Genomic DNA, 24,234 nt, shown 5'->3' with positions numbered 1-24,234 from the left:
GGATAAACAGAAAGCAAGGGTGAGGCATTTCGAGTATTTATATAGATGTGTATGTAAATAATTGAGGAGGGTACACAGCAGCTTGGCTGGAAATGTAACAGGACAGAAGGTAGATTTGCTTTACTGGACTGGTAGATGAAGGTTATCAAAGTAGAGTAAATGACAACTGTAATACAATAATAATATGAATAGCTAACATTTGTTATGTCTCACTATATGCCAGGCTCTATTCCAGGCAGATGTATAGGGAGATGTATATATATCTCTCACAGATACATTACACATATACACGTATGGATATATATGGATATATGCAATATATATGTGTGAGATATGCACACATATATTGCATATATACATGTATGCATATACATGTATGTGTGTATGTGTGCATATCTGTGTATGTATCCATATATAGGTATCATTTTATGTGTATGTATGCATATATAAGTATCATTTTAGCATTTAATCCTCGTAACAAACCCTACAAAGTAGATGCTGCTATAAGACTCATTTTCAAGATTAAATAACAGAGGCATACAGTGTTATATAACCTTTGTAATATCACAAAGAGAGGACTTCATGGGATTAGAACACAGGCAATATGACTCTAAGCCCAAGATCATGACCTTAAAGATTCTGCCATCTATAAAAATAATGTCACATTGGCAAAATTCTTTCCTAGAATACCATCTTGCAGGGTATAGGGTCCAATCTCTATTACATTCTCTAGGTTTCTCCTTGAAACTTCCAGGAATAACCAGTTGTAGAGGCTCCCAAAGATAAGAGGTTTTATTTCAATGCACGTAAGTGACAAACACGATCAAGTTTAGAAAATTTTATGCACTATCTGCACTAGTGGCTGTGCATTAGACTCCAAATTCAGTACTTAGTACAGGAAGTTCTGCAATTATAACTGGGTTATATCCTAAAACTTTATTTTTAATTTATTTGGAACTTGAAACACATATTCCCATAGAAACAATAATATAAATGGTGGCTTAGTTTTATACCCACACCCTAAAGACATAATGGAGCTGTATATTAAGCCTAACAGTGCAGTAGTATTACTTGTATCATTAGCACTGACAAGAGATCCAAGGAGCAGTGTGATACAGCAATGCCTACTGTACTGAAGCCTCAAAGACAGGGACAAGGCTTAATGGCCTTTGTTTTCCTTGTGCCTAGCACACTCTTCCCACATAGTTGACACTTAATATGTGCTTGTCAAGTGAAGGAATTAAAAAAGAAGCCAGAGAGCATATACTGTTTGTTTGAATACAAACTCTACCACTAGTTTAGCTATGCGGGAACTTCTTTAAGCCCAGTTTTCTCATCTATAAAATTGGGATAATCATACTTCTCAGAGGACTCTTATATAAATTAGAGATGACAAATGTTCCTTTGCCTTTTCAATCCAAGCACAGTACAATTTAAAAAAAATTAATGTCATAATTACAGTTTATAGAATTTTATGAAATGATCAAGTTCAACCCACTGCTTATAGATCAAAAAGCAAACTGAGGCCCTAAGAGGTTAAGTGGTATGTTCAAAGTCACATTTAGTTTTAGTGGCTGTCAGGATAAGACCTTGGTCTCCTCAATCCTGGTCTAGGGCTCTTCATACTACTCTAACTGCAGCCTACACATATAGCATCACCTGGCTGGCTGTTTTCTCCTCTGAAACAATTATGTTTTGCTGAAACATAGTAGTTGTTCAAATTTGCAAGGGTTTGCACCTACACAAAATGGCCTCAGACTGTTATGCTTTTGGAGATTGGGCTTTGTTGGCTAGTTAGTATTTTTCTGTCTCTTTACTTGCAAGCCAACAACTGTCACTTCTGAAAGTTGTGCTGATCTCCTGTGGCCCACCATTTCAATCTCTTCTTGGCTGTGAAATTAGACAAAAACTCATTGAAAATTGAATCTACATATCCATTCATCCTAAAGAGGGAGCACAACATCTTCTGAAGATCTAGGGAAATGCTCATAAGTAAGATGTAAAGTTTTAATTCCTGAATTTTGCTGACAGGCGATCATATTTCCTTCCTCTTTTGCATCAGGCCAAGGCACTGGATAGCTGAGGTTGCCAACCAAATAACTTACAAATAAGTGAGATGTTCCTGTAGTTCAGTTGCATTATATTCTAAGAAATGAACTTATCCACACAGAAAGCAGAAGGAACACAGTGGCTTCTGGAATATTCCTCTCTCCCTCCAGAAGCAGAGGAGGAAAAGTACATTTTAATCCATTCATCCTAACGAGGCAGCACAGCATCTTCTGACCACCAGAGGGCACTGTGTAAACAGTAGGCTCTTCTCAGCTAAAAACGCTTCACCAGGAAATCCCTTATTGCACATGGCATTCATATTCTTAGGGTTCGTTTTGTAGGACTTCTATTTCAAAGTACTAACTCTGTGGACTCAGATTTTGTCTGGAACCCACTTAAAAACGCCCCTCCCTGTATTTTGTCTCAGCTGCCACCACTATGTACCAATCACCTAGACTACTTGGGAGCTACCTAGAACTTCTCCCTCATAACCAACCATTAAGTGTTGCCAATTTTCCCATTAAATATTTCTCAAATCTGCCCATCTAATCCATCCCTACCTTTCCTGCTCTTGCAAGGCCTCTATTATCACTCCTGAGTTATTAAAATAGGCTCCTCAACCAGTCTCTCAAATCCTTCACTCTCAGGTAATCTTTTTCTTCCCAGAGCAATGCTGTTTTGAAGATGATTCATGAAGAAGAAAAATCATATCACACTATTCTACCATGGTTCCCCTCACATATCTTCAGACTAAAGTATAAAATCATTATTGAGGCATACAAAGCCCTCCATGCCCACCCATCTAGTCTTACATGTTTAGCTACTGCCTGCTTCAAACTTCATGTTCAAGCAACATAAAACTGCTCGTCACCACCTTCACCCTCCTCCACACACACCCAGTATACTTCATAAATTTCTTACTTCCCCTGCAGTTTTACTCATGCCGATTGGTTCTTTGGGTCTGAACCTCCCAGATATCATTTAAAAATCAGTTTATCACCTCCTGCAGAAAGCCTCTGTAACACCTTCCTCTCCCACTATTTTAGGTTTTGATCTCATTGTGTATTACCTCTTTATTTTGCACTTTTTACAGTGTATTTTAATAATCAGAACAGCTACATAAAGTAGGTGTTAAAGCACAAACTAACCAGACTGCCTGGGTTCAAATTCTGGCTCTGCCACTTATTAAGTGTGTGACCTTGAGTAGGTTCTTAGTCAATTTGTGCTTCAGTTCTCTAAGAAGGGATGGTAATCCTTTCTACCTCTGAAGAATTATTGTTAAGTATATCTCTCATGGAGTAAGTGCTAGATAAGAATTGGTTATAATTATGTGTTGGTCTCCCCCATGAGATTGTGAGCAACTTTAAGGCGAGGACTTTGGCTTTTTCATTTCTCTGGAATATTAAGTATTCAGTAAGTGTTACTGAATGAATAACTGGTGAGACAGCTCTCCCTATGATGATGGGAGGGATTACCCAGTTTCCTTCTTTGAGCAGATCCTACACTTTTTTTTTTTTTTTTAATTGAGACGGAGTCTCGCTCTGTCACCCAGGCTGGAGTGCAGTGGCACAATGTTGGCTCACTGCAAGCTCCGCCTCCCGGGTTCACGCCATTCTCCTGCTTCAGCCTCCCGAGTAGCTGGGACTACAGGCGCCCACCACCACGCCCGGCCAATTTTTTTTTTTTTTGTATTTTTAGTAGAGACGGGGTTTCACCATGTTAGCCAGGATGGTCTCAATCTCCTGACCTCGTGATCCGCCTGCCTCGGCCTCCCAAAGTGCTGGGATTACAAGCGTGAGCCACCACACACCCGGCCAGATCCTACACATTTTTTTAAAAAATTGTATTGTTTCCAATTTTGTGGCTCCAGTTTTGTTTAATTCAAACCAAAATCCTGAAAACATCACAATCATATAATTGAAATTCAACAAAATGAAACCAATTTAAAAAAATCATAAAATGTATGTTCATTCTAAGAAACTTAACTCCATTTTTAAGCTTTATTTAAGATTCCCCCGATCCCAAATAACCTAACACACCAAAAGCCTTGCCATTTCACACATGCTGTTCCTTTGCTTAGAACCTTTTCAATGTCTAGCTCACTCTGTTTGGGACTTTTTTCTTTTCTTTTTTTTGAGACAGGGTCTGGCTCTGTCATCCAGTCTGGAGTGCAATGGGGCAATTTCCGCTCACTGCAACCTCCGCTTTCCAGGCTCAAGCGTTCCTCCCACCTCAGTCTCTCGAATAGCTGGGACTACAGGCATTCGGCACCACGCCCAGCTAACTTTTGTATTGTTTGTAGAGACAGGGTTTCGCCATGTTGGCCAGGCTGGTCTCAAACTCCTGAGATCAAACAATCCACCTGCCTAGGCCTCCCAAGGTGCTCGGATTACAGGTGAGAGACATTGTGCCTGGCCTCTTTGGGAAGTTTTTTCTGATCTTAGGGTGAGGCAGATGCCTCTTCTGTGCTGCCAAAACAGCCTATACATACAACAATATGGTACCAATAATGCATCATCCCAACTGTGATGCTCTGTTACCACACTTAAGGCAGATATTGCAATTATTTGGCTCCCCTGCTTTACTGCAAGCTCCTTGACATCAGGGCAGTATCTCAGTCATTACTGAATGTCTGACATTTAGTTGATATTTGATGAGTTTTTGAATGAATAAATGTTTAAACAGGTAAGTTTTATTTTGCTTATCAATTTTTTGTTTATTTCAATCATGGCAACTTTTATATAGTGGTTGGAAATTAAAATTAAAATTAAAATTTAAAGCATTTTCCCATACATTATACAACTGATCTCACAACCACCCTGAGATAGGTATTTTTATTATCCTCATTTTGCAAATGAAGAAACAGGTTCAGTGGCTGACTTCCCCAAAACTGCTTATCTTGTAAGTAGAAGCTGAGACTCTTGATTCAAAGCCCTAAGTTTCAGTTTGTGTAAACCAGACAACACTCTTCTGAATATGACTATTAGCTGAAGTGCCCCTTTGGAACATTCTAAGCCTCCTAGAGTCACCTTTTTCATGAATCTAAAAGCTCTCATCATTCTCTTACTGCTCCATCTTGCAGGAAGAATGTCCAGTCCCTTCCCTAAATCCCCTTCCATCTGCTAACTCCCCACTGTCCACCAGAGCATGCCTCTTCTAATACTTCAGATTCAAACTGGGGATGGAACTCATCTCTAAAAACGACTGCATGCATCTCATATAGACAAAAGAAAATCTGGTTAATTCTTTAATCTTCAAATTTTATTTTGAAAACTATTTTAAATTCAAAGACAGAGTAGTATAAAAACCACCCATGTCCCCAACACTCTCAAATAACCAATGTTGTAATTAACTTTCTATGTACTATTTTGGGGCTCTGTTTTTAGATCATCATCAACTTCTTCACAGTTCATTCTTCTTAAATACACATGGCTAAGGAGTGAGTCCCTGCCGCTTCCTCCCCAGTATCAGTCTCTTCCATGCCACATCTGAAAACAGCGGTCATTGACCCTTCTTTTTTGTCCAATTTCCTTTCCATATGTTCAGCATGCAATCTTTGGTGCTGATCAAGAGGAACCCCATCCCATGTCAGCACAGGGATATATTGGCAGTGGTCTTCATGGCAAGTATACCCACTCCTTCCTAATTATAAATTATGAAACTCTCTATAAAGGTGAGGGTTTGCTTTTGTTTTCATGTGTTTGGCTGCTGTAAATCAATCCATCAGAGGCTGGGCAACAACATTAACATGAACAAAGTATGAAAAATAGCCCACCATGATACAGTAAGTATTTAATAAGGACAAACCTAAAATAGCAGCCCAGTTACTTAATCAAATAATTTTAAATCAGTCCAATGCAAAACACTCCCCTTTCCTCTACCTGGCAATTCTTACCAACCTGAGTAATGTGAACAGAGAACATGAGTCCATGAATCACCACAGGCCATCCCGAGGCAGAGTGAGGCACACACAGCTGTGATCAAATGTTGCCTTCTCTCGTTTTAAACAAGGAATTAACTGTACACGGTGATTATCTCTGGGGAGTGGGAGTCAAAATGACTTTCATTTTTGTATTTTATGTACTTCAGTACAGGCTGAATTTTTCAAAGAGCATGGATTTTATAATAAAAAACTTATTTCCATTTTGAGAAAAAGTACACATGAGTAACCCTTAATTTGGTTCACATAAGAATATGAGAAAAAATAATTTCACCATTTTAGCATGAGATACTAGCACAGAAGAAAATGTCAGGAGAAAACAGTCTATAGAGACCAAAGTGACCTCTCAAGAAGATGTTTCTCAAATATACCTCATTTTTTTGGGAAGACAACAGATTGCAGCTTATTAACAAAAATCTATGGAAAATTTTCTGTATTTCTATACCAAATAGTTTCCTCTCCTTTGCACCAAAGGCTTAGTGCTTTTCCTGGCTAGAGGGCAAGTCTGAAAGCAGGTACTTCTTTTCTCCTGCACATTAGAAAGGGAAATGATGCTACAAAGAAAACGAGATACTCTTAAAAAGGTCGATGAACTATATCTTCCCCAGAGCCTGGCAAAAGAGGAGAATGAGGAAGCAGTACAAAAATTTAGAAGTGTTAAACTGAAATCAAAGCACAAGGTCAAGAGCAAGTGGCTGTGACTGTGCTCATGCCCTGCTAAGGCCCTGGTTAAATATGGTTTCTCTTTTCTCTGACAATGATACACCAGTCCCTTCCCCACAAAAACCCCAAAAAAGTAGGCCATCGTATTAGGAGTGGGAAGACTAGAAAGGCTTCAGGAAAGACCGTTCAACCTGAGTTATTCAATACCATGAAAATGTGGTATTAATGGAGAAAGCCTGCTCATAAAACGAATGTAAGAGGTTAACTGAAGACTCTACTGTAGACGTTATGTTTATTAACCTTTGGAAAAGCATTTCACCTCTACTATGCTTCAGTTTCCTGTTTTTGTTGTTGTTGTTGTTTGTTTTTTTGAGACAGAGTCTTCGCTCTTGTTGCCCAGGCTGGAGTGCAGTGGCGCCATTTCGGCTCACTGCAACCTCCGCCTCCCAGGTTCAAGCGATTCTCCTGCCTCAGCCTCCTGAGTAGCTGGGATTACAGGCGCCCGCCACCACGCCAGGCTAATTTTTGTACTTTTAGTAGAGATGGGGTTTCGCCATGTTGGCCAGGCTGGTCTCGAACTCCTGACCTCAGGTGATCCACCCGCCTCGGCCTCCCAAACTGTTGGGATTACAGGCGTGAGCCACTGTGCCCGGCCCAGTTTCCTGTTTAAGAGGAGGAACCCCCTTTCTAGCTCCCAAAGTCATCCAGTTATTATTGAGACTTTATTAGATATCCAGCAAGTGATTCAAAAGCAAAGTTTTGAGGTTCTGAGCAAATGATGGCCAGCCATCATTCAAGCCTCATCTTTTTGTACTCAATTTTCCCCGTTTCTCCACATCATATCTATCTGCACTGACAAAATTTCATGGAATCTAATTTCTCCGTTTCAAAGAAGACTGTGATTGCTCTGTAAATTATGAGACCTGCATCCTTCACCAAATCTGCTTCAGAGACATTGATCCTAGGTAGCCTCAAAAAGCCTCGGACCACTCCTTGGGTTCGAGTGTCAAAGGGAACACTATTTCTTGTACTGATACATACCATATGGAAATACACTAACACCAATGAAGAATCTGCGTGCACTGCCACACTGAAATTCGATTTAAGAACGTTATCACACACAAATGTCCTATCCCCTGAAAACATCAAGGATTTTCACCAACCTCTTCCTGATTCGCCCAATTTAGAAAATGTCATGTCAACCCTTCAGATCATGTACACGCGTTGCTTAGGTAGAAAGGGAGACTGGGCGGGGTGGCTGAGCTCAGACCCTGCCTACATACTTTAGTAGTAACGACTCCCGATCTGCATCCAACACATTTACCGAACTTCTAGTAAGCGCCCACCGCTGCAAGCGAAAGCACTCCCTTCCCAAGAAACAGATCTTTTCCACTTAAAATTCCCAAACTCAGACCTTCCACTTTTTACTGAACAAAAAGCGTGTGTGCCGGCGAGAGGGGGTGGGAAACAGCGTAGCAAGAATTTGCACGGATCTTACGCCTCCTCCCTCGGAGCGCGCCCAAGTCTGCAGCCTCGGGCTCCGGGACACTTCCCCTCCCACCCGCCGCCGAGCCGCAGCTGTAAGTTGAGAGAAGCGGGCTCTAGGCACGTCAATCAACCGGGTTCTCCCGCCTCCCGTCTACACCTCCCCTCCCCCCTCGAAAAAAATAAAGGCAGAGAAAGAAAGAAAAGAAGATAACTAATTTGGGAACTAGTCTCCGTAGGGGCTTCGCCTCCGACTCAGAGAGGCCGCACGCCCGGGACCTGACGCGCCGGCAACAAGCAGGCGGCCTGGCAGCCGCCCGTCACCGGGTCCTCGCAGCGCGTCCGCCGCGCTCCGGCTCCCCGCACGGATCGGCGCCGCTCCGGCCCCGCACTCCGCCAGGCCCGCGGCCCGTCGCCCTCCGGCCTGGGCCAAAGTTGCGCAAATAGCCCCACAACTGGCAAATACTTACCGGCCGCAACAGGAATCAGAGCTGCGGAGATTTTAGGGAGTTTAAGGGAAATCAGCCGCGGGAAAGGCGGGCGGAGGCGAAGGGGCCGCGAGCTGCAGTGGCGGCGGCGCGCGGCACTCGGCGCTCGGGCTGGGCTGCGCGGAGAGGCTCTGGCTCTGCCAGGGACTGTGCTGCAACAAAGGACTTCCGCTGCCGCACAGCCGCGCCTGCCGCACCGCACTGAGCCGGCCCCGCTTACGCGGCGACTCCGGGTCTGCCCACCAGTTCGCTGCGGCGTCCGCCAGCCTTCCCCTCCCTCTCACCCGCCCACCCACTCTGCCGCTGGCTGCTAGGGGCACCCGCGGTCGCCTGTTTGTTGCAACAAGTTTCTGCGTCGAGCTCCGAGGAGGCTGGCGCAACCCGCACCGCGGGGGCCGTCGCGGCGGCGGCGGCTTGACCACCCCTCTTGCCCCTCTCAAGGGTAGGCTTGGGACCACCTCCTCCTCCTGTTTGCACAGCTGGATGGGACTGGGCTCCTCCCGACTCCCCAGGGCAGGATGCGAGGCTGCTTTCCCACTCCGTCCAGATGTCAGACCCCTGCCCCGTTGGGCCCAGCAGCTGGGCCGTCACTCGTGGTCCGCCTCGAGTGCTCCGGCAACCTCGTCCTGTCCCGTCGGTTCAGGGTCGCCCAGTCCCCGCGCCCCCCGACCCCACCTTCCGTGGGCCTGCCGCCTCTGGCCCTGAGTCACTTCCCCCGCCATGCCCCACCTCGCCCAGTCCGCCTCTCCACCCAGGCTCCCGCGGCTCGGCCTCCCTGGCCCCGCGCCCTCATCCCTTCCCCAGCGAACACGCGGGCGCATCCTTCCCCACCCCCACCTTCACCCCAGAACTGAGGGGGTGCCTGTGCTTTTGCACACCCTGGGGAAAGTCCCCGGGTCACGCGGTTGTTTGTGGGGAGCCTGTGACGCTCAGGCTTGTCCCTATGCTTCCGCCTACAGAGTCACGACTGCGAACTGTGGCGGCGGCACTCAGAGCGCCGGCCGACCCCCACCCGGCCACTGAGGCGGGCGGGAGGGCGCGCACGTACGCACGCACGCACGCACGCACACCCCGGCCCTGGCGCCCCTCTTTCCCGTGCTAGCAGACACGCGGTCACGTGGGGCCATCGCGGGCTGCCGGCGCGGGAAGCCGCGCGAGAGGCGGCCGAGGGGTGCGTGAGCCGGCGCCACTGCTTGCAGTGCGCGGCTTGGGAGCCCGCCCCTCCTGCACGGAGGAGTCGGCCTGCCGCCGCGGCGGCATCTGGGTAAGCGACGCAGTCCTGCCCCTGTGGGCTGCCCCGGGCTCAGTCCCTCCCGCCGCGAGCCACCCAGGGCGGCGGCCTGCAGCTGCACCAGTCGCGGGACAGATGCAAGTAGCTGGGGAGAGGGGTGTTTTTGGTCCGATTGAGATGTCAGGCAGGGCACAGGAGGAAAATACATCCGCGAGTGAGCGCTGGGCCGACAATACCCAGAACCACCCTTTGCTGCTCGTAGGAGCGGCTGCCGGGGCCTGATTCAGGGCCTGATTCGCGGCACGGGGTGCCGCGAAGGTGCAGAGCCGTCCCGGCCGCGGGTCCGGGTGCGACCCCCAGCAGGAAACCCCAGTAGGCCTGCGGCCTCCCTCGGGTAGCGCCGACCCCTCTTACGAGCGGGCGACTTTCCAAATGCTGGGAGGACGCTGCGGCTACTGTTTCCACTCCCAGCTTGTGATTACCTCGTTAAGGGCAAGAAGACATCCCCCCCTTTTCTATCTTCAAATTATGTGTATCTTGTTCTAAGCAAATCCGGTTTTTCTTTTTGAAGCTTGACCCATCTTATCACCGTCTTCTCTGGCACTCAGTATTTGGAGTAATCAGGTGTTACCAGTTGCGGAGGCAGCGCATAGCACAGCGTAGTACCTGGAACCTGACGGCACCTAGCATGTTTCAACAGTTAGCGCCCGGATCACCCCAAGGGATTAAATTTGACATTCTTTCTCTTGAGACTCGGGTCCTGGCAGAGCTGTTGATCCTCTCACAAGATTCTGTCATGTGTGTAAAGTACACTTTGGAATCTTAAATTTTAGAGCCGAGAGGTGCCTTATAGAAAATCTGTTTCATCCCTCTCGTTTTACAGAGAAGACACCAGGCCTGAAGAGCGTGATGTAGCTGGAGCTAGCTACACCTCTTGATAGCTAAGACTCCAAGGCTCCAGACACCTTGGTGATTGCACTCTCCGCCATGCCAGGACCGCAGTGCCAGTTTACCCCACTCACCTGTAGAGAATGTATCCGGCGGAGGTCATTATATATACTTGGCTTGATTCAGGTTATGGAGAAGTCAGGCATGGCCACTGTGTGGGTTTGATAGTATTTTTAGGTGAGGTAGGCCGCCTATGGTGTATTTTTGGAACTAAAAGCCTACACCCCCCAGCCACCCCTGAAAATTTCATTGCTGTTCTCTATTATTTGCAGCATTGGTTACTTCCTTATGTTAAGGCATCAAAGTCTTCTTTAACAATCTGGATATATTTTAGTTAAGGGTAAATCGTGAATCCGTTATCGGACATCAACTCCTTAACAGGGAACAGAACACTGACGGGATATGACATGGAATAGATTAGTTCTGAGAGCTGGCAGTCAGTGAAATATCAAGGTGTGGTCAGGAAGAAAACAGAAAGGAACCCACATAACCTGCTAACACCTTTTTTTGTCCAGTCCTACCTTGAATGTCTTATTTGCGTGTAGTAGAGATGGATTCTGCTCAAGCTGGCCGCTGTTTACTGAGTACTTGCAGTGGGCCAAGTATCATACTAGCTGCTTTCGTAGATGAACTTTGTGTCTTTACCAAAAAGGAGATGGTACTGTCTTCATGTTACAAGCCTGAGGAAACAGGCTTATTACCTGGGCTGTGGTAATACAGTCATTTGCAGTAGAATTTAAGCCTAGATCGCTTATCTCTCAAGTCCAATCAGTGCTCTTTTGCATTATATCTTGCTCCTGTTTCAGCCGGGAAGGGAATGAGAGAATCGCTTGTGGCTGATTTATTGGCGCCTGTGGTTGCCCAGAGAGGCCAAGCAGGACTTTCAGCTGCCCTCTATGCCTTACAAAGTGGAGCTGTGAGCTTCCACCCTATCTCCTGAGGGGAATGTGAAGGAGCCAGGCTGTCTAGCTGGGGAGGAGGTGCCTTGGCCGTAAAATATCCTGGCCAGGGCTGTGCTGGGAAGTGTTGCATAATGCCCTCCCCACCACTGAACCAAAGTGATTTATTTGCTATGGTCCGTAGGTGGTGCCTGACCAACTTGTCCATTTTAGCAATAACAGGGCCAGAAAAGAGTTGGGGGTTTTATATTATTGCAGGGTTTTTCCTTGTTTTAAAAAAGCAGTGCAGGTGCTCTTATCTTGATAAGTTATAAAGTGCTTCTTTCTACACCACTTCCTGTGCCCCTTTTCTGCGTATTTATTCCAAATAGCATGTGAACTTCAGTCTTTTAAGAAGAGAAAGCTAAGAAAATATTGCTCCAGTTTATTAGCACAGGCTATGGAGACAGACCTGGCTTTTTATCTCCACTTTATACCATTTGCTGATTGTGTGTCCTAAGCTTAGGATTTTTCCTCATTTGTAAAATGGAAATGAAAATAATACATTAGTCATCACAGTGAGGATTTTAAGAGATAGTGTATATAGAGCACTTAGCACAAGGCCTTGCATATAGTATTTATTATAATAATAGGTTTTGAAAATAACCAGAATAGTATTCTCCCTAAAAAGGAAAGATATTGCTACTTGAACCTGCTTAGGGATAGAGGAGGAAGAAGAAAGTGTTTGTAACAAACATCAGTTTCAGGATTATTGATTAAATTTATTTATACTTCTGGGGTTTTTTTTGTTTGTTTGTTTTTTGAGACAGAGTCTACCTCTGTCACCCAGGCTGGAGTGCAGTGGTGTAATATCGGCTCACTGCAGCCTCCGCCTCCTGCATTCAAGCGATTCTCTGGCTTCAGCCTCCCGAGTAGCTGGGATTACAGGCGCCTGCCACCACACCTGGCTAATTTTTGTATTTTTAGTAGAGACAGGGTTTCGCCATGTTGGCCAGGCGGGTCTTGAACTCCTGACCTCAAGTGATCCGCCCACCTTGGCCTCCCAAAGTGCTGGGATTATAGGTGTGAGCCACTGCGCCTGGTCCATGTTTTCTTTATCCATTTGACTATCCATGGACATTTGAGTTTTTCCCCCTTATTGGCAATTCTTCTGCCTCAGCCTCCCAAGTAGCTGGGATTACAGACGTCTGCCACCACGCCCAACTAATTTTTGTATTTTTAGTAGAGACAGGGTTTCACCATATTGGCCAGGCTGGTCTTGAACTCTGACCTCAGGTGATCCACCCTCCTCGGCCTCCTAAAGTGCTGGGATTATAGGCATTTATTTACCCTTCTGCTTTCCCTTTGCTAGCAGGAATTTTCTTTCTCTCTCTCTCTCTTTTTTTTTTTTTTGCTTTATTGGGAGAAAAAGTGCTTAGAGTGTTCAGTTATTTTTTATATTTTTCTAATTCATTTCTTCTCTGGTTACAAATCAGTCATGCATGGATGTTTTATTTTTTCTGAAATCTCCAAGCACTTTAAGCAAAGGTTTTTATTAGCCCACTTGAGTAGTGTGTTCATGGGAGTATACTTCCATTGCGAAAGAAGTATTGGTTTACTTGTATCCAGAAGTTTTAGTTACTCTTGCCTGTACTGTATTCTAGGTCTGTACTAGCATTATAATTTTCCATCTTTCTCCTGTCCTTTGAGTACCTTATTTTTTCTTTTAGAAATTTGGTCTGTCTTTAATGGACTGAGAGGAATCTTTTCCTTTCTTTCTCCGGGTTCTGATTTTTTTTAAAGATCTATTAACAATTTGTGCTTACTGTTGTTAGTATTCTTGTGTGCTTGGCTTTATCAGGCATCCTACAATGTAATGTTGGTTAGATGGGAATTAGAGGTGCTTGGAGGTTGGCTATGTCTGCCAACAGGCAGGAGGCCCCAAACTAACGTTTCCCAGTTCCATTAAAGGTTTCTAGAGCATAACTACTCTTCCTGTTTCATCTTCCCCCTCCATACCCTCTTTGCTAACATTCTCAGTAGATCTTAATAAGCAGATGTCTGGAATTACAGCAGATTTTACCTCAAACAGTATTTTCAGATTTAGAATTTCTGTATCATTTTTAGGTGTTATGAAATCCAATCTAGGTGTAATGGAGTAAGAGAGTAAATATTTCTTTTTCCTAAATACTATTTGAAAAGAAGTCTGAAAATAGTGTGTTCCTCCACCCCCCCACCCATGCCCATCCTGCCAGTTTAGGAGCACTTTTGATTCTGTTTTTTCTTTTTATTTTTTTTTTTGAGATGGAGTTTCACTCTTGTTGCCCAGACTGGAGTGCAATGACACAATCTCAGCTCACCGCAACCTCTGCCTCCTGGGTTCAAGCGATTCTCCCGCCTCAGCCTCCCGAGTAGCCGGGATTATAGGTATGTGCCACCACACCTGGCTAATTTTGTATTTTTAGTAGAGACGGGGTTTCTTCATGTTGGTCAGGCTGGTCTCGAACTCCCGACCTCAGGTAATCCACCTGCCTCGGCCTCCCAAAGTGCTGGGAGCGAGCCACCATGCCTGGCCATGGAGCACTTTTGTTCCTTAATCTGGCCAATATTTTAAGGTTACAATTAGAATTACAGTTGTTTATATTTGTTCATTTAATGTAGTCAACATAATTTCCATACTTTGAACACTCTTACGGAATTGTTTATTTATAGAGACTAGTATAAAGTTGTTCTATCTTACTTAGTTTGAACTAATCCAGAGTTACTACAATCTAGAAAGTAAAGAAAGTTTTTATTGTCTCTTAAATATCAATGTAATTGTAGAGTGTGAAATAATTTCTTGGGTTTCCTTGGTCCCGTGTTCTTCTGAGGCAGTGGTTCTTAACTGAGCGGTCACGTTAGAATCACCTGGGAAGCTTTTTAAAAAAAGAATCTGGGCTGGGCGCGGTGGCTCACGCCTGTAATCACAGCACTTTGGGAGGCCGAGGCGGGTGGATCACGAGGTCAGGAAATCGAGACCATCCTGGCTAACACAGTGAAACCCCGTCTCTACTAAAAATACAAAAAAATTAGCCGGGTGTGGTGGTGGGCGCCTGTAGTCCCAGCTACTCGGGAGGCTGAGGCAGGAGAATGGCGCGAACCTGGGAGGCGGAGCTTGCAGTGAGCCGAGATCGTGCCACTGCACTCCAGCCTGGGCAACAGAGTGAGACTCTGTCTCAAAAAAATAAAAATAAAAATAAATAAATAAATAATCTGGCCGGGAACAGTGGCCCACGCCTGTAATCCCAGCACTTTGGGAGGCCAAGGCAGGCGGATCACCTGAGGTCAGGAGTTCAAGACCAGCCTGGCCAACGTGGCGAAACCCCATCTCTACTAAAAATACAAAAGTTAGCCAGGCGTGGTGGGCACCTGTAATCCCAGCTACTCAGGAGGCTGAGTCCGGGAGAAGCACTTGAACCCAGGAGGCAGAGGTTGCATTGAGCCGAGATCGCGCCATTGCACTCCAGCCTGCAGCCTGGGCGACAGAGCGAGACTCTGTCTCAAAAAAAAAAAAAAAAAAAAAAAAAAGAATCTGTGCCTCACCCCTAGCAATTCAATTCTGTTTGGGCTAAGCCTGGGTTGGGACTCAGACATCAATACAGCTCTGCATAGAAGGTTTTACAGTATAGTCAGCAATAAGAACCTCTGTTTCAGGATAAAATGATTTCTACAAACATTCTTTCATTCTCTACATAATTAAATGTCACACCTCTACAGTCATGTGAAAGTTCCATTAAAAAGTTAGTCGCTATATAAAGTCTTTTATCATATGGCACTTGAAATATTTTGCTTTTGCCTTTGTATTTATAGCCATGAGTAAGTAGCTCAAAAAAGATGTACATATTCCTCTGCCAACTTTCCTGTCTCCTTGTCTGAATGAAAATTCATCATAAAGTCTCAGTGGTAAGCATTGACAGAGAAAATACCTAAGACTGTTTTCCTACAGAAACAGTCGTCTTGCTCTTTTTGTTCCTTTTTTATTAAGGATTCTTACAGCCTGAGAGAATGAAGAGCTGTGTAGTCTAGGATATCAGGCTGGCTACCATAGATCTGAGAGTCCAGTCTAGTACAGTAGATTTTTCTAAATACATAAGAATCAAAGATATGTATTGAATATCAAGCCAGCTTTAAACAAACATAGATACTAGTATAAAGTTGTTCCATCTTAATTTGAAGTAATCCAGAGTTACTACAATCTAGAAGGTAAAGAAGGTTTTTGTAATCTCTTAAATATCAATGCTAAAACTATTATGATAATTATCACTTTGATAACAGATAAAACTTTTAAAAATGTAGCACTCTTATATTTTGATACTGGTATTTATAAGTATAATAAAATGATACTTTATTTTTCCATAATTTCTCTCACATCTTAAAATTCTCACCAGAAATTCTCAAATGTAACTTCTAAGCTCTTTCTGTATTCATGGGAAACTTTAGCTATTTCACATACTAGAGAAAATAAAATAGTCAAAGAATGATGAGCAAAGGCTATACAAAAAGTCTAGCTAATAATTTGCAGAGTAGGTTGTATTAGAAAATGTTCTAATAACTCAATGGAATGGGGCTATTGATTTGAAGTAAAATCTGGTATATTACAACATCAAAGATCTCCTATTATGCAAAACAAGTTTGAATGCACCTCATGTGTACTTGGTGTTTTTTTTTTTAATAGATTTTAATTTGTTTCATTTTATACACTTGAAAAGTTTACTCCCTTATTTGATTCAACATATTTGCAAAATCTGCCAACAGTGTAAATGTTGAAAGTTCTAGATGGGGTTTTGAAGAAAGGGCCCTGGGTTTAAACTCAGTCTTGATGTATTATCAGCACCATTTAATAGCTAGTTGTTTGACTTCAGGTATGTTTCCTGCCTTCTCTGAGCCTGTGGTTTCTCAGCCATAAAATAGAGCTGATAGTACCTGCTCTACTACCTCACAAGATTTAAAAGAAAAAAAGATAGTGTAGGGCAGTGGTTCTCAAAGTGTAGTCCAAGGAGCCACTGGAGGTTTCATGGGTCAATAAGGATCTCCCTTATGTAAGAACAGATTCTCAATATACTTGAACCAAAACAACAGATGACAACAGATTGAATGCAGAATCAGATAAGAGAGTCCAGCTGTATCTGTTAAAGCCAGATATTAAAGAGGATTGCAAAATGTAAATTAATATCACCCTTCTCACTTGTTTTTGAAAAATTTTTTAGGAAAAAATATGTTAATATGTAATGGGTTTATTGCTATTTTAAATATTTTAAAATTTCTTTTAATTTTGAATATAGTAAATATTGATAAATATAACCTATATAAACAACAGCTCTTCACAATCTGTAATACTTTTTTTTTGAGACGGAGTCTCACTCTGTAGCCCAGGCTGGAATGCAGTGGTGTGATCTCGGCTCACTGCAACCTCTTCCTCCCAGGTCCCGGTTCAAGCAGTTCTCCTGCCTCAGCCTCCCGAGTAGCTGGGATTACAGGCACACGCCACTGTGCCCAGCTTTTTTTTTTTGTATTTTTAGTAGAGACGGGTTTTCACCATGTTAGCCAGGCTGGTCTTGAACTCCTGACCTTGTGATCCGCCCGCCTTGGCCTCCCAAAGTGCTGGGATTACAGGCGTGAGCCACCGCGACTGGTCTGTAATACTTTTTAGAGTGTGAGTGGATCTTGAGACCACAGCTTTTTAGAACTGCTGATAAACAGTAATGGTTGAGTAGGGCTGCTCTGCCTATGGAATAGCCATTCTTTTATTTATTTTCTAATAAATTGCTTTCGTTTAAAAAGAACACAATGTTGGGGGAGGGGGTAATGGTTGAATAGTTCCTATCAGGACAGTTTCCTGCAGATAACTATAAACTTGATACACTTTTTTTTTTTTTTTTTTTTTTCCTTTTGAGATGGGGTTTCACTCTTGTTGCCCAGGCTGGAGTGCAGTAGCGTGATCTCAGCTTACCGCAACCTCTGCCTCCCAGGTTCAAGCAATTCACCTGCCTCAGCCTCCAGAGTAGCTGGGATTACAGGCATGTGCCACCACACCCGGCTAATTTTGTATTTTTAGTAGAGACGGGGTTTCTCCGTGTTGGCCAGGCTGGTCTCGAACTCCCGACCTCAGGTGATCTGCCCGCCTCTGCCTCCCAAAGTTCTGGGATTACAGGCGTGAGCCACTACGCCCAGCTGATAAAAGTTTTAAAAATTAATAGATGGCATTTGAGAATTACAAAAACTAGATTGAGGTCTGCAATTGGAAGAGGAGAACAGCAATGAATAAGCTTCCGTTTTTATGGCTTTTAGACTGGCATAAGGTCCCAGCTGGTGATATGAAGAGGTGGCTACAACTGTAATAACAACCTGTAATCTCTCTTGAAGAAAAGAGGACAGAGCTCACAGTGATCATGCAGCTGGAAAGTGCAGGAGAAAATCCTAGAAAGAATGTTGGAGTGGCAGAACCCCAAACACTTTATAAACTCTGCTTGAATTTCTTGCAAACCCCTCAACTGTACATGTGTGGAGCAGCCTCCAAACAGCACACTTAAGGCTAAAGGAGCAGAGATTTCAGCTGCTGTCCACCATAGGGGAGGCAGAACTTGGAGTTTAAGTCCAGCTAAGGTAATTGTCTGCAAAAAACAAAAACACAAACACTCTTTGGAAGAATATTACAGAATCTAGAGTCAATTGTATTAATCACAATATCTAGACTATAATCCAGAAACAATCACCCTAATCAGTGGAGACTGACCCCATAATGAGCCAAAGATTGGATTTAGCAGAGAAGATTTAAAGCAGCTATTATAACTATGCTCAAGGATGTAAAGCAAAATGTTGTATATGTGAACAAATAGGAAATCTCAGCAGAGAATTAGAAACTTTAAAAAAGAATGAAATGAAAATTTTACATCTGAAAATACAATATCTGAAACAATCTTGAATAGATTTAACAGATCAGATATGACAGATAAGTCATTTAATTTGAGGATAGATTAATAGAAATTATCTAATCTGAAGTAGAGAAATAAGTTATTATATATGAAAGTTCTCTGTAAACTTCAGTGCTCTATGTAAGTTTCAGAGTTTATTACTCCAGGTTTCTTTCATATGTAAAGGGAAGAGGTATGTTTGGGTCTTCTGATCTGCAGCTTCCTTAATGTCCTGTCCTGTCATGTCTGTGTCTAAGCTTTATACCCTCTGGTTTCTTTATTTTTATATATTTTTTTTGAGACAGAGTCTCGCTGTGTTGCCCAGGCTGGAGTGCAGTGGATCTCAGCTCACTGCACCCTCTGCCTCCTGGGTTCAAGTGATTCTTCTGCCTCAACCTCCCAAGTAGCTGGGATTACAGGCATGTGCTACCACACCTGGCTAATTTTTGTATTTTGAGTAGAGACGGGGTCTCACCATGTTGTTCAGGTTGGTCTCAAACTCCTGGCCTCAAGTGGTCCACTCATCTTGTCCTCCCAAAGGGCTGGGATTACAGGCATGGGCCACTGCGCTCGGCCTAGCCTCTGGTTTCTAATGTCCCCTGCAGTCAGATATTTGGCCCTTGCTGCTTTCCTGTACTATTGTCAGAGGTTACCAGGAATCTTTTGGTCAGTACACTCGACCTGTTTGTAATGGGCGTCACCCCCATGTTTCTCTTCAGTATTTTGCACCATTGCCATCTCCTTTCTGCAAGGTCATTGCATTTCCTCAATGACGATGTTTTCTTATTTCTCCTCCTCTGTCTTATTGTGTCTTTTCTGTTTTCCAAAGATTCATTCTTAGCTTTTTTCCCTCTTATTTCATTCTACTTTTTAGTCTACTTTATTATTTTCATACTTGGTTACTTCAGCCTTGTTGTTTCAGAGGCCTCTTCTCCCTCTCTGGCTCTGCTCTCTCTAGAGCCCTGTCCTGCTTCTTGTCTCTGCTGATCACTAAACATTTCTACTTAGATACCCGGTAGACACTTGGAGCTCAGAGTGTCTGAAGTGAAACCCCTATTCTTCTTCTTCTTTTTTTTTTTGAGGTGCGGTCTCAGAACCTCTTATCAGGACGATTTCTGTACTTCTTCTCTAATGTTCTGGGACTCTGCCTTTATATCAACACCTAGCACGTGGCAGTTACTCTGAAAATGTAATCTGAAGGAATGGATGAATTCTTCCAGTTACCCAAGCTGGAATTCTGAGACTCACCTTTGATTTGATCTCTGTGGTGACAAGTCATGTCAGTTTTGTGTCTGATGTATCTCTTGTATTCGTTCCTTCATTCCCACTGCGATTACTTTGATACCATAGTAGGCTCCTAGCCAGTCTTTCTCCACGCCTTTTCCCTTGCTAATATTTTTTATATGTTGCTATTAGAGCAGTCTTTACTCACGCCTAATGATGGTGATGATGATAATGCCTAGTATTTATTAGGCACTAACTGTGGGCCCACTGTTTCTAAGTGCATTATATCATTAAATTCAAATAACCTAGAAGTTAGATACTGTCATTGTCCATATTTTATAAGTGAAATGGAGGCCCAGAGAGTTAAGTGTCTTGCCAAGACCATGCAGCTAGTAAATGGCAGAGCTAAAATTTTAAGCTGTCTGATTTTAGTTCAAGCTTTAACTACCACGCTCTGTTCTTACTTAAACATCTTACATAGTTCACTTCAAACACGACACTACTTTTTAGTCTTATATTCAGTATCCTTTGTGAGCTGACCGCATCTCATTATTTCTGTTACTTTTTTTTCTATGCCAAGCTGAATCCTTCCGTTATCTAACTATTCATATTCTTCCCAGTAATTTTATTCATTTTATTTTTTCTGCCTGGCCTTGTTTCCCATCAAGTTGCCTGTGTTTATCTCCCTCTGATAGCACGTTCTCTAACTGCTCTGTGCTACTGAATGCATTTATTTCATATTATAATTATGGTTTGATGTTTTATCTTTCCTGTGAGCCTGTAATCTTGAGTGTAGCATCTTGTCATTTTTTTCTGTCTCCACGCCTTGTACAATGCAGGCTTTTACACATTTTTTCTTTATTAAATTGCTCTTCAAAAATATCTGTTGAATAAGTGAAGAATTTAACTGTTACCAACAGACCATTAACCATAAGATTCCTGTATGGGTGGCTTATTAGTGTGCTATGTCTCATTTCCCTATGGTTCAGTAGTTCAATATAATGGGAAGAACTGGTGAAAATGTTTATGATCCGAGGGTTTGGTTTTGTTTTTTTTTTTTTTGAGACAATTTATCAGGCTAGTTTAAGATGCTTCAATATGAACCATTTCATTGATTCTAAGACACGTTTTTCACATGCTGAAATTGTCAATACAGATTTTTAGTTTGTTAGGCCGGGCACGGTGGCTCATGCCTTTAGGAGGCCGAGGTGGGCAGATCACCTGAGGTCAGGAGTTTGAGACCAGCCTGGCCAACATGGTGAACTCCCGTCTCTACTAAAAATACAAAAATTAGCTGGGCATGGTGGCGGGCACCTGTAATGCCAGCTACTCGGGAGGCTGAGGCAGGAGAATCGCTTAAACCCGGGAGGCGGAGGTTGCAGTAAGCTGAGATGGAGCCGTTGCACTCCAGCCTGGTCAACAAGAGCAAAACTCCATCTCAAATAATAATAATAATATAACTTGGGGATTATTCCACATCAGTGCATTAAATATGTAGTTTTAATGGAGTCTGCCTTTTTTTTTTTTTTTTTTTTTTTGAGATAGGGTCTTGCTCTGTCACCCAGGCTGAAGTGCAGTGGCATGATCATGACTTACTGTAGCCTCAATCTTCCTGGCTAAAGCTATCCTCCTGCCACATCCACCCAAGTAGCTGGGACTAAAGCATGCACCACCATGCCTGGCTAATTTTTGACACATAGGAAGCACTATAAAATGTTAGCTATATTTATTATATTACCGATCACTTAGCTGTCTGCTGCCCAAGCCACTGCCAATCTTTAGACTGCTAACCCCGCATTACATCACTGACCTCCTTAGACCTTGGTCTGGCTGGCTGGTGTGGAAACCTCATTCTCTTTTTCAGTGTCTGCTCTTTCAAAAGATGTTCTCCTGGCCACCCAATGATGCCCTTTATACTACAGCTACCTTCCGCCTAAAGTACCAGGGCTCTCTCCACAGTAGGGTAGAGAAGATGATGTATAGTCTGCCACCTGCCTGAAACCAGGGCACTTCTGAATGTTTTTGCTGCTTATACTTGGCTTCTCGGCCAGAATTCTGCATGTTCTTCCTCATATAGGCTTCCCCGCAGTTGTTCCACCTTGCCTTTTACTTCCTTTGGGAACCTACATTATAATATGCGTCTGAATCCAGTTGAGATCAGGGTTTAAGTTCTTTCTTTTGTGTGTGTGTGTGTGTGTTTGAGATAGAGTCTCACTGTTGCCCAGGCTGGAGTGCAGTGGTGTGATCACAGCTCACTGCAGCTTTGACCTCCCAGGCTTAAGTGATCCTCCTGCCTCAGCCCCTCAAGTAGTTGGGAGTACAGGTGCATGCCACCATACCTAGCTAATTGTTTTATTTTTTGTGGAGATGAGGTTTCACTATATTGCTCAGGCTGGTCTCCAATACCTGGGCTCAAGCAACCATCCTGCCTCATCCTCCCAAGGTGCTGGGATTACAGGCATGAGCCACTGCGCCAGCTTAAGTTCTTTCTCAGGAGGCTCTTGGGCCACAAGTAAATTGGGGATGTGGCTTGACATCTATTTTAAGAGTTCCTGAGCTACTGTGATGATAAGTCCCCCAAACATTTGATGAGAGTTGGGAAGCCAGTATCCCCTGAGCACCAGAGGATCCCTGAGGAGGAGTGACATCTCTAGCTCAGCCAGGATACCGTGTTATGTTACTAACATTTATAGCTAACATCGAATAGCAGTTTCCATTACAATATGATTTTCACATAAGTTATTTAACTCTGAGGCAGGAATCAGTATCTCATTTTCATTTTTCTAATGAGGAAACAAGATTAGAAACATTGTGTTCACATAGATGGAAAAGGACAGGTCTGTCTTCATGTGTCACTCATACCAAGCTATCTTCTTACCAGATGAAAAAGGGTCATATTTTATGGTTCAGCAGAGTTTATATCAGTTGTCATAATGGAGGAATTTAGTGTTAGCCGTGTTTGCAGTGAAAGTAATAGGATTGAAAACTTGAATAATTTCATTTAAATTTAGATCTCCTTGTTACTCTGTAGGTTTGTGTGAACTGTAGACAATTTTGTATTAATAAAAAATAATGCATATATACATACACGCCTATCTATATTTATCTTGTCCTTTTTTTCAGAACCACAATGGACACTGCCAGCCATAGCCTTGTTCTTCTCCAGCAGCTGAACATGCAGCGAGAATTTGGTTTTCTGTGTGATTGCACAGTTGCAATTGGAGATGTTTACTTCAAAGCCCACAGAGCGGTGCTTGCTGCTTTTTCTAACTATTTCAAGATGATATTTATTCACCAAACAAGGTAAGGATGTGTTTTTGTAAATAAGAATTTTTAATATTGTGATTTATATAAGCTTTATTATAATATCGTTTTGGAAATTCTTTGTTACGGAGTCACACTAAGAAGTAAAATTATAATTTTTTTTTTTTTGACGACAGAATCTTGCTCTGTCACCCAGGCTGGAGTGCAATGGTTCAGTGTCGGCTCACTGCAACCTCTGCCTCCCAGGTACAAGCGATTCTCCTGCCTCAGCCTCCCGAGTACCTGGGATTACAGGCGCCTGCCACCACGCCCGGTTAATTTTTGTATTTTTAGTAGAGGCAGGGTTTCACCATGTTGGCCAGGCTGATCTCGAACTCCTGACCTCAGGTGATCCGCCTGCCTCAGCCTCCCAAAGTGCTGGGATTACAGGCATGAGCCACCGTGCCTGGCCAAATTATAATAATTTTTTATACATTAGTAATTAAACTCAGTGTGTAGGATCCATAATGGAAAATAAGAATGAAAATAAGAATAGCTAAAATTGGCTGGGCGCCGTGGCTCACGCCTGTAATCCCAGCACTTTGGGAGGCCAAGGTGGGCGGATCACAAGGTCAGGAGTTCGAGACCAGCCTGGCCAATATGGTGAAACCCCGTCTGTACTAAAAATACAAAAATTAGCCAGGCATGGTGGTGGACGCCTGTAGTCCCAGCTACTCGGGAGGCTGAGGCAGGAGAATCGCTTGTACCTGTGAGCTGAAGGTTGCAGTGAGCCGAGATCGCGCCACTGCATTCCAGCCTGGGTGACAGAGCGAGACTCTGTCTCAAAAAAAAAAAAAAAAAGAAAGAAAAAGGAAAGAATAGCTAAAATTTATTGAAGGCTTATCCCATACCCAAGCACTAAGTATTTGCTCTATAATGTAAATTCTACTGCTGTCCCTATTTCAGGGAAAAGAAAACTGAGACTGAGTTAAGTAACGTGCCCATGCAGGATTATACAGCTAATAAGTTAGATGCAGATTTGTCTGAAGCTATGTCTATGCTTTTAGTCACTAAGCTGTTAATTTTTGTTTCATATAACACTTTTGTTATTTTTTATTTTTTATTTTTGAGACAG

At 43.4% G+C, this 24,234-nt stretch overlaps 2 protein-coding genes across 17 annotated transcripts in view; one reads left to right on the top strand and one right to left on the bottom strand.

Moving 5' to 3' along the window:
* Positions 1–9,734, bottom strand: part of ZBTB1 (zinc finger and BTB domain containing 1) — a 29,900-nt gene extending 20,166 nt beyond the window's left edge. Inside the window, exon 1 of one of the 9 annotated variants that reach the window (XM_055362041.2) lies at positions 9,463–9,734. The gene's annotated coding sequence lies outside the window, so the exon portion shown is untranslated. Of the gene's footprint in view, positions 1–7,693; positions 7,738–8,607; positions 9,415–9,462 lie in introns of those variants that run through there. The other 8 variants (XM_063697899.1, XM_019009553.4, XM_019009554.3 and 5 more) reach the window with 8 other exon arrangements.
* The window catches only part of ZBTB25 (zinc finger and BTB domain containing 25), a 57,061-nt gene continuing 41,782 nt past the window's right edge, over positions 8,956–24,234 (top strand). Inside the window, exons 1-2 of one of the 8 annotated variants that reach the window (XM_055362051.2) lie at positions 8,956–9,067; positions 22,980–23,159. In XM_055362051.2, coding sequence (XP_055218026.1) covers positions 22,987–23,159 — 173 coding nt within the window. In that variant the 5' untranslated portion in view covers positions 8,956–9,067; positions 22,980–22,986. Of the gene's footprint in view, positions 9,068–9,694; positions 14,110–17,836; positions 18,325–22,979; positions 23,160–24,234 lie in introns of those variants that run through there. The other 7 variants (XM_031001752.3, XM_063697904.1, XM_063697905.1 and 4 more) reach the window with 7 other exon arrangements.

The sequence above is a fragment of the Gorilla gorilla genome, chromosome 15 (genome assembly GCF_029281585.2).
Source record: "Gorilla gorilla gorilla isolate KB3781 chromosome 15, NHGRI_mGorGor1-v2.1_pri, whole genome shotgun sequence".
Classification (NCBI taxonomy): domain Eukaryota; kingdom Metazoa; phylum Chordata; class Mammalia; order Primates; family Hominidae; genus Gorilla; species Gorilla gorilla.
The sequence above is the reverse complement of the archived record's forward strand: the minus strand, read 5'-3'. Positions and strand labels throughout refer to the sequence as shown.